This window comes from Helicoverpa zea, chromosome 20 (genome assembly GCF_022581195.2).
Source record: "Helicoverpa zea isolate HzStark_Cry1AcR chromosome 20, ilHelZeax1.1, whole genome shotgun sequence".
In the NCBI taxonomy this organism is placed as follows: domain Eukaryota; kingdom Metazoa; phylum Arthropoda; class Insecta; order Lepidoptera; family Noctuidae; genus Helicoverpa; species Helicoverpa zea.
In genome coordinates this window covers 6475021-6485819 of record NC_061471.1, presented here as the reverse complement: position 1 = coordinate 6485819, position 10799 = coordinate 6475021, and the positions used below count along the sequence as shown (strand labels likewise).

The window sequence follows — 10799 nt, the reverse complement described above, 5'->3', positions numbered from 1 at the left end:
CTTCAAGTTCTACACTGAATGTGAGGATCGAGGGAATTTAGGTATAGATGTTGGAGTAATGTAGAAAAAAATATAAACCAATTACAAAAGGAAACAATTTATTTTTAATTTCTATTCATACGAATAAATTGCAGTTAATTTATGCGAAAAAATCAAAGATATAAAAAAATATGTAATAGTAAATATTAACTAAATTATGCTTATTCTAGACAAAACAAATTGTAATGTAGAATTCAGGCTTAATGGGATTCTCATGAGATGCATAGTTGTGAATGTAGATGACATGAAACATGGTCTTTTACTCGACTGTGGTTGTTGCAGTCTCACTTTGTTAGGATTAAAGATCTACAAAAATAATGTGGAATGTTGTATGTTTGGATAATGTAACATGTTTTAGTAGGGTTAATTTTATTTTACCTCATCCACTAAATAATACTTTCAGGCCAAAACGTAAGTTTACAATTTAGAAAACTACATATCAGCACTGCATTAGGCTAGGCTAGAGGTGGAAATTAATCTAGTTTTAGGTGTCTAGATATTTATGATTATCAAATCATGGACTGAATGGATATGGATGGTGAAGATTTAATTTCAAAAGGCACATACTAATGTCTAAGTTTCAAATACTCATGTACTTACAAAAAATAAATTAACACAGTTACTGAAGTCCAATGGTTCTAGTTATATACTATTTAAATGACTCATACTTTTTGGTTTTTGCTTTCCATGAATCTAATTTATAAAAGCTGAAAAGCAATTGTAAATTATTTAATATTTAAGATAGTCATAGCGAAAATAAGCTTTGATTGAGGGGCTCTGTTATAAAATTACTTCTGTTTTATTGACTTTATTGATCTACTTGCATATATTTTTACAAAGTTTAAATAAACATAAAAAAGTAACTGTACCCAATTTGAAAAGATCAAAGACTAGAGGAACATTAACTATTAGTCCAGCAAATTCTGATAGGTTTAACAGCTAACACTAATCATAAACAATAATATCAAGTAATTTATTTAAATTATACTTTAAGCACGCTTATAGCTTTACATACCTACATTTTTATACATAAAGAAAGTTCAAAATTAAATATGGCAGCTAGGTTTAGTTCAGAAAACTAACAAAATAGTAACCATAATGTTATCCTGACCTTAGTCTCCTGGGACACTTGTCAGAGACACACCAGACTGTAACCATATCTTTGGATAAGTTTACATTGTGTATGAATCTTACGAAAATATGTTCAGAAATTCTTTATAAATGGTACAAAAGCATGGTCCGATACTAATAGGCTTTACGTTGTGGGGTTTACTTCTTTTATGACGAATATGTGAGCACATAAAATGTACAAAAAAAAAGTCAGGCACCATAAAAATTTAAAAAAGAAAATTCACTGTTCAATGTCACAAGGAATTAAAATCTTAAGAGTTAAAATTATGTTAAAAAATGTACAAAAAAAAAACAGACAAATTAAATGATTGCACAGTACATTTAAAATTATTATACACATACTGTTATATAAAAAAATAATAATTAATTTCCGATATTGGTAACAGTACTAGCTTCATTAAGTAAGTTCACAATGTGTAATAATATTACTTATTACACTAATATATTATTATAGTCAACTGCATATAAATACAAAATGCATGTTAGTTATGTAAATGAAAGTTGAATGAGTATAAGTATCGTGATTAGAATACATTAACCAACCTTATTAATCAATTCATCACAGATAGCTGTGAGTTCCTCATTATCTTTAATCTTCTGCGCCAAAGACTCCTGCAGGGACGAAGCATGCACTTCACTCTTCTTAAGCATAGCATTTAATTTAAGAATCTCTGCTTGATGTGCTTTCTTTACAGAATCAAGTTCTGCATTAGCCTTGTTCAGCTGCTGCATAGCATGCTGTCGCAAGGTCTCATATCTTGCTTCTAGTTTCTGAATAGCATCACTGTTTTCCTCAACCGTTCGCTTCAACATTTCTTCGTTGCTCTTGTATCCCTGGATGATGACCTTACACCTCTCATATTTGGTATGCACATCATTGAAGGCATGTTCCATAGAAGCTAGATGGGCGGCAGCTTCATCACGTTCTCTAACAAGGGTAGATCTCTCATCAGTCCATCTTTTACCCTCTGCTTCTCGTTCCCCAATAAGGGAAGATATGGTGCGTTCATATTCCTCCATGACAACACTCATTTGTTTATTGTTTCTTACTTTTTCAGCAACCCGCTGAGAGAGAGCTTTTTCCTTTTCTGCATATTCTTCATTTTGTTCAGACAACTTTTTGATTTTCGTTTCACACTCTTCCAATCTTTCTCGTAACTCATGGTTGATGTCTCTAAGGTTCTGTGCCTCTTCCTCCTGAGCTGTGAGTAGCTCTTTGACAGCTCGCAACTGTTCCATGGTGTGGGGGTCCATGTCTGACTGCCGCGTGATCACTGGTGGGGGAGGTGGGATGTTGGCTCCCAGGCTCAATAGCCGGTCTATTGTGGCTATTGCTGGGGACACAGTGTTTGCCTTCACAGGGGTTACCTTTGCTGTGGATGGCTGCTGACTCCTGTTCACTGCAGGCGTCACAACTTGCGTAGGTTTCTCAGTAGGACCACTTATGTTTGGTTGCACAGATAATTGCTGCATTGAGTTCACTATATTCTGCTCTGTACCTGACATGGTACTACACACTGTTTTCACTATTCCAGAACTAGTTTCCTTTATTTATTATTGTTCACATCGTCTCACCTGAAAGTACATAAACGTTTTATTGACAGATTGCAATATCACTTAGCACCATAAAAGTCACTGTTCAAGACTAACTGGTTTGCGCAATAACAGCAAGTTTTTAATTAGATTAATATAAATTAATCTTGTTCAATATGACCAGCTTTATTCCGCTAGACTGTAAAATATAGTCAGGAATGTTAAAATATGTGAAATGGTCAACATCCCACGCAAGGTGCAATGAATAGGAACAATAAAGTTTTAATTTACGTTGGTTGCATACGATAACCTACCGCAATATCCTTGAGACGTAAAGCAATGTAAAGCTACCAATGATCGAAAAGCTTTATACACAATTATACAAGATTTTTGTATAGAAATAAATTTGATTTTATATAAACATCACTTCAGAATACAGGAAAATAACGATGAACGTAAATGATGATCACGGCGATGACATCAGTCATTTACGCCACAGATGCGTTAGCCATTTTTGTCTATGAAATCACTGTTCTTAATTTTGACAACGGGATAGCATAATGAAGAATTATGCTCGTGTGAGCAAGATGGCACGAATCGTACCTATGATTCGCTTATGGAATGGAACTCACTCTGAATAAGGAATCTTCAGAGGAATGGAATGCCAGAAATGTATTCTTTTCTTTTATTTTCTTGAATTGTGTATCAATAAAACGTCTGAGATATTTAGGAGGAATAATATAAATAATAGAATAGAAAATATAAAGACTTCCTAAACAATAAAATGTCTTAAAAATTTTCCTAAAATAATATTTCAAGTTATTTTTATTATATTGTAACAAGTAATTTTGCACCTGCAGAAAACACTCCTATTTTAACCTATATTTGGAAGTTTTTAATTCCGCTGTTGTTGGATGTCGTCCGCGACTGCGACTAAGTAAATGACTCTCGGCCTAGGATAGAACGTGGAAAGTAGACCACCCATTTCTATGCTAGATTTCATCTCAATCCTATTAGCCGTTTTATTGTTAATGGGCAACCAACTAATAAATACACCGAAAGCATAATAAATACCTCAACGCAGAACTATAAATCTAGCTGGCCAATACAAACACATTTTTATATTTTTCAAAGATGTTATAACAGTTGTTCTTTTTCCAATATTTTTGTAAGCTATTTGCACGCTTTACTCGCACTATCTGCAGGGCAAGAATATTTAGCAAAGAACATCTTCGAAAGTGCAGATCCAGGTCCTTGCGCAAGTAATGAAAAAATGGGGTACCTACTTGTTGAAAAAAATTCTTGCTTCTATATAATTACAGAGGTTTTAAGAAAATTAACAAAAGGTTTAAAACCAACGTTATTTATTTATTCTATAATCTTAAATAACAACATTTAAACTCCAACAATATATTTATCTGTTTTGTACATTTCATAAGCAAACTCTTCCTCATGAGTTGGATCAAACTCCAAACCTGAAATGATATAAAATTTTATTATAGACACTTATTGGAAGCCATTTAAAACAGTGTAGGATATTTTGGAAATAGCCCGCATTCAAGATTGTAGTTCTACAGCCGTGAGTAGCTTAGGTACTGTTTCGTTACTTTAAGCATTTTTAACACAGAGGTAGAGGTACACCTGCCTATTCATATATTTTACTAGACTTCGTAGGAAGGAGGATTACGTTTAAATTGAAAGTTCTAAGTTAGATAGAGCGGTGTTACGAATCAGGTACTGTTCAGGTAGGTATGTATCTTACCTACGTATTCGATTTCTAAATCAAATCGGCCGTTGATCTTATCTCCGCACGATATACCGAAGTGCGTGACTTTATCAAATCTCATTCTATTCTGTTTGTCTTGTAGGCGGCCTTTTGAGCCGAGTACGAATTTGGAGAATGGTATCTGAAAATATAATAAAATGTCTTAAAAAGAAAAGTTTTATAACAGTGAGCGATTGTGAGGTGCTTATCGAACTACGTAATTAATTTAATCAATTACTTCATTACTAATGCAGAACACATCGCGTCTTGTTAACTACCTCCATATAGATATACACACCTTGGCGATTTGCCAGTAAGGCCCACCTCGAGTATATAACACATAGTGGTATATATCGTTCCATGTGATATCATAGTACCCCTCACAGGATATGTTTAGTAGATACGATCTGCCATCGCCTCTGATTTTCAATACTAGTGTATTGTACAAGTTCCAGTCGAATGTTGCAGGTCGCTTGAATGATTTCTGTAAAACAATATTTGAATAATCCTCGATTTACTTTTACCAAGAATCGCATTGGATCTACAGGTTAGCACTGCAATGCGCTCTATGTAATCTTGCCTTAGTTAATTGCATTGGTCAGTAATGCAGTAGGCACTTAGCAGTCGATGTAAAAATCCAGCAATGAAACCAAACGACTTAAACCAAATTCACCTATACAATAGGTATACTTAGCATCGGAATGGCAACAAAAATATATACAACCTCGTCGCCAACCTACTTTCAGCGGCATTTAGGAGATCTGTATCTTTCAGTTTAGTTTTTATATTTTCTCCACCTCCACTATAGTTTTCAGTAATTAACTTACTCTAATTCTCTTGGACCTCATGGCACAATATCCCGCCTTTTTAATACGTCCGTCCTTAGGCACCCTGACGTCTAGGTAGCCATGGAATCGAGCTCGTCCTGCACTGCTCATTTCCAGGCTGCACTTGCTGAAGCCTTCATTGTGGTCACTGTCGCTGGTCGTCACGAACTTGTCCAATACGCCCGGCTCGTTGAAACACCAGATGAGGTCGGTTTCACCTGGAATTTAATGATCAAATTGTTGTTATAGAACTACATTTTAATAATCACTCGGAATGTCATACAAATCCTTCACTAAGGAATAGCTTAAGTAACCATTAAATGTCTCTGAGTGGGGAGGTAAGAGTTTTAAAGTCTCTTCAAATGTTTTTTTTTTTGCATTTCAGCATAAATGATGACTGGGTGATTCCTTTAGATGTTTTGTAACTATTTTTCAATAAAACAAGGAAATATTTAATGTACAAATTTATTAAATATCTAAGTACAAAATGCACATAATATGGACTTGAAGAACACAAAAATAAACAGAAAAAAATTACGACTTATTCTTGACAATTACTACACAAGTATTTAACATAATGAAATATGAGGGCTTTTACCAACACCCCTACAATTAGCGTAACAAGTCTAAAATCTATGTTATGGAATACAGATTAGTACTTCTAAGTTATAACATAAAAGTGGTGGGACCAGGCATGAATATATCATTCTCATAGTGAGTTTCCAGGTTTTGTTCGTAATACGAGGCGAAACAAAGCGTCATAAGCATTAGGTACGTCGCCAAGTCACCCGACCACCTTGAATGTACAAAACCTTATGATGGCATGGACATTAATACTAAAAAGAGGCAATTTTAAATGATAAATAAATAACATACAAAGATATAAATATGACAGCCCTAATGGAGGGAAAATTTTTAGGAATATTGGCACAAAATACCACATGATGAGTTTTAGAAAGAATGTTAAATCTTCGACATGATTTTATATTTTAGTTCCATTTCTCATATTGTGGTTTCCTATGCGTTATGTTAGGTACTTTAAGTAACCAATAAATCTACCCTGCCTACATAACAATACCTTGCTACAAATAGCTGCTATGAAACATCAATTTATCACATGGAAACATTTTGTTTAATTTTATTTTATTAATATTATTACACAATGCATGCATAGAATGTGTACTTATCTGGAAGCATAAAATTATTTTATTGTCTTGGATATTATTGATAAGTCACTAGTATTGAATTTAGTAGTTTCACTACACATTAGCATTTTAGTGTCAAATTAATACAGTAATCAATGTATTCAAAATTTTAAAGTCAGGAACTAATACTGTTGTCATAAACATGTAATAAGAGAAACATAATCACAAAATTTTAAACAAACAAATGTCATAAAAAGTTAAAACTAAACACTAATAAATAATACTATTAAAACTAATAATTTAAGATAAAAAAGTTGAGATTCATCACAGTGAGACAGTCAGCTAAGAAAAGCAGCTTGTTTAACATATATAAGCATGGAAAGAATGAAAGCACCAAATGGAGATAAATTGTTTGAATGACATTAATGCACTTCACTAATGAGCTGATCATATAACCTCATCAGTTCATCATTATCTCTTGTTTTCTGAACCAAAGACTCCTGAAGGGAAGCTATAGTAATTTCATGCTTCTTCACAGTAGCATTCAACTTTGTAACTTCAATATTATAGTTCTTCTTGAGATTCTCTAAAGTTTCATTAGCTTTAGAAAGTGCATCTGATGTCACTTGTTTCAGATTCCCATACAGCTCCTCATATTTTTTGACAGCTGCCTGGTATTCAGACATTTTCTGTTCATACATCTTCTCTCTATCTTTTGTTTCCAGTATTACAGTCTTGCATTTTTCGTACTTGGTAAGCAGATCATTAAAAGAACTCTCCATATTACTGAGATGGTTAAGAGCCTGGTCTCTGTCCGATGTAACCTTTTCCAAGGTTTCCTGGTTCAATATCTTTTCCCGCTGCTGTTCCTCTATTAATGAAGATATTGTTTTCTCATATTCCTCCATAACAATACTCATTTGTTTGTTGCTCATAGTTTTATCATTGATTTGCTGCTGTAATTTTAATTCCTTTTGAAGAGAATGGTCCCTTTCATCAGTCAATTTCTTAACTTTAGATGTCAAATCTTCTGTGACCCTATTGTAGTTGTGTTCCATATCTTGCAATGTACTCTTTAGTTCCCTATTCTGTTGTCTAAGCTGCAATACTTCTTGTTCTTGTTTTTGTAAAATAATTCTGAGTGTGTGAAGATGATCCACATCTTGGGTTGTAAAATTGTGATAGCGAGGACTTCTTGGTGCTGCAGTGGGAGGAGTACTACCTGATATACTAATGAGTCTCTCAGTGGCCACACCTCTAGAAGGGGTGAGAATAGCAGAGACGCTGCGCATCAGCCCTGGTGTAGATCTAGCGTGACTACAACCTGATTTTGGACCTCCACTGTTAACAACTGGTGGTACTACCTGCATGGGTTTATCTCTGCTCAGAGAAGGCATGGCACCTGCGGATTGCGTTTGTTTTGGTGCTATCACATTGTTATCAGTGTAAACTGACACTGTGCTGCCTGTTTCGTAGCCCACATCACACTCCAATGAGTCCACTGCGGAATCTGTATGAACAGAGCTCGCGTCTTCAAGCTTTTGACGTGCATACAGTGGGTCGAACTTCACAAATAAACTTTCCTTGCCCCGATCTATGTGGTTATGGTTGCGGTTAGATTCGGCACACTTCACGAGAAAATCTAAACTTGTGGCATCAATAAACATATCGTCTGACATTGGTACCTCTTTCATAGTTACATCACAGATGCTATCGAAGTCCGACCCGGTGAGGAGATCGCTGGTCTCGTGCCTCTGTTCCGACACATCATTAGATCTCTTTGGTGACATCGCCATAAGATCGCCCACCGATGAAACTGGTGTTATGAAACTGTCATCAGATGCAGTTGCATTTCCGCCAACAGACAACATTTCTTCATTAATTTTCGAACTGTTATCTTCTGCTCCACGACCCAAAAAGTTTTGGAATTTCTTGTAAATGGTTTTGATACCTTTATCAGGTGATACAAAAGACGAAGAGTCACTCAATAAAATATTTGAAAACATTCGCCCGTTCTAATCGTGGAGACCAGTATATATTTAGAAAACACAGTCCGATAGTTGTAGATCGGGCTTGGGAGACTAATAATAAAACTTGTGGATCAACAAAAACAAATTAAAAAGAACCAAATTTATTCTTAGCTCAACGAATTCAACGGTTATTTGAGTTTTGAATGTATGTGCCACAGATTAAATTTGTTTTAACATGGCCGACGGGCTGACCGTAATAAAAAATCGACTAAATATAAAGTCCACTAAATGCAATGCCTATTTTTCATATAATCAACTAATTTTATTTTGTTTTGTTTTTCGGAATCATAAATGTGCAAATACATCGAAAAGTTACAGCCACGTAAAAAAACTCCTCGTAAACAGCTGCACCGACCAGGTTGAAACTTTTGTATGGATCAATGTGTAATGGATCAACTCGGTTCGTAGCGCCGCGCCCGCGCCGTTGAACAGTGAAATCCGTCAGTGATAGATAGTCTACTATTAAAAATAGTAATATAGATTTATTACTATTTTTAATAGTAGACTATAGTAGAAAAAGACAAAAAGGCTTCTAAAAAAACTGCAGAGTTAGTTTTGATTTCAGCCTTTGGTTGGACTTTTAAGTATTGAAAATCGATGTAGGGGTCATCATACTCAAGAGTAGGGCTGCCATCCGTCCGGGTTTCCCCGGATTTGTCCTCGTTTGGAGGCCGTCCGGGCGGGGTTTCAAGTGTCCGGGGAAAATCCGGATACTTTTCATGTAAGGAAGCACCTCATTGAATTTAAGTATATGTTAACAGTAAATGGATTACAAATCAGGTATTATTTTGTTTAAAAAAGATCGTACTCGTTTGGGGAAAAAATGCGATTTACGCCAAATGTCCGGGTATGGCGAAATTCGAGATGGCAGCCCTACTCAAGAGTCTATCACATTTTTTCAATAGATCTATCACATGTTAACACAATACATACAACTGACAATTATTTTTTACTAGCTTCCGCCCGCGGCTTCGCCCGCGTAGAGTTCGGTTATATCGCATTACCAAGAGAATTCTTCAAAAGTCCGGGATAAAAACTATCCTATGTTCTTTCTCAAGGTCAACTCTATCTCTGTACCAAATTTTATTAAAATCAGTTCAGTGGTTTAGACGTGAAAGCGTAACAGACAGACAGACAGAGTTACTTTCGCATTTATAATATTAGCAGGGATGTCTTTCATCCACAGTACTAGATAAGACTTGATGATGGGTTTATGTATGCAGCCAGCTTCTTTACCTAATGAAATTAACTTTATTTTTATAATAAAAAGGAGATAAATATGTATCTGAAAAAATTGAGACTGTAGGTAGATAAACAAACAATTCTATATTTAGGAAATATGTATTGGCTTTTCTAATCTGAACCAGTCTAAAAAACTAGACTATTGCTAAAGCTTAGTCTAGCAACTGCTGAAAAATTGTTTAAAGGGTGAACATTACTCCTTTTTATTGATATCAAGTGACAAATAACTACCATTGGGAAATGAGAACCAGTTAACTGTCTACGTAAATATTCCTGACTGTGGCTAAAAGGGAATAAACCTGATAGGTTATGGGAAACTATCTATCGATTGTCACTATAAAGATTTGGTAATCATAATTTGAGGATAATTAACTAAATGGCAGTGAGAAAAAATGAGGCGCATTTAGTGCTATGTATCCTAGTTAATTAAATTCTATTTCTATCTTAGTTTTATTGTTATCTTACCTGGTCTAGCAATAAGAAGAGGGTCTGTTATTATCAACTCTTTCACTTCCTGACCAAACAATTTCAATTCTTGCTTCAATTCCTTAAACCCATTTTTCAAATGTTCCAAATTTGATACCTTTTTTTCTGTATCATACCCGCCTTTTCTGAAACTTTCGTGAAACAGCCAGCGTTGTGAAGTAATTAGTATAGGTTTAGAATAATTTAAACTATTTAAATTAGTTAAACTTTTACATAAAGTCGAGTAATGTCGATTGTTTCTAATTATATTTATGAAAATGCTGGTTTTACACAATGCCATTGTCTTTTACTTTATCTTTCACCAAATTAACACATTATTCCATTAATAAATATAGTTTTTTTTACTTCAAATACATTGTATAACTTTAACCTAACCTATATTCACATCAAAATATTGTTTTTCTATGTTTCCATAAACGTAGAGCAACTAGAGAACTGATGATAACATGCCCACAGAATTCTACAATCGACTAAGAAATAATCTATGCTTAAGTGTTAAGAAGACTCTTAAGAGTGTTTATCGGAGCGCTGGCAATGCACATACAGTGAATTTCGTGTATAATATAACATCTAATATATAAAAGAAGTTGTGTGACTTAGC

The 10799-nt window shown here is 34.6% G+C and overlaps 3 protein-coding genes across 3 annotated transcripts; all 3 read right to left on the bottom strand.

Moving 5' to 3' along the window:
• Window positions 1-81: 81 nt before the first annotated feature.
• On the bottom strand, window positions 82-3191 carry LOC124640500 (transforming acidic coiled-coil-containing protein 3-like). The gene is made up of 2 exons (XM_047178290.1): window positions 3018-3191; window positions 82-2745 (listed from the first exon to the last, which is right to left on the bottom strand). The coding sequence occupies exon 2, from the start codon at window positions 2674-2676 to the stop codon at window positions 1705-1707; it is 972 nt and encodes a 323-aa protein (XP_047034246.1). The 5' UTR covers window positions 2677-2745; window positions 3018-3191; the 3' UTR covers window positions 82-1704.
• Window positions 3192-4050: 859 nt separating this feature from the next.
• On the bottom strand, window positions 4051-10683 carry LOC124640253 (complex I intermediate-associated protein 30, mitochondrial). Its single transcript, XM_047177935.1, has 5 exons — window positions 10178-10683; window positions 5296-5513; window positions 4767-4952; window positions 4466-4610; window positions 4051-4178 (listed from the first exon to the last, which is right to left on the bottom strand). Exons 1-5 carry the CDS (start codon window positions 10476-10478, stop codon window positions 4099-4101), a joined length of 930 nt encoding a protein of 309 aa, XP_047033891.1. The 5' UTR covers window positions 10479-10683; the 3' UTR covers window positions 4051-4098.
• LOC124640252 lies at window positions 5745-8634 on the bottom strand. Its single transcript, XM_047177934.1, has one exon. It carries the CDS (start codon window positions 8444-8446, stop codon window positions 6863-6865), a length of 1584 nt encoding a protein of 527 aa, XP_047033890.1. The 5' UTR covers window positions 8447-8634; the 3' UTR covers window positions 5745-6862.
• Window positions 10684-10799: the final 116 nt, after the last annotated feature.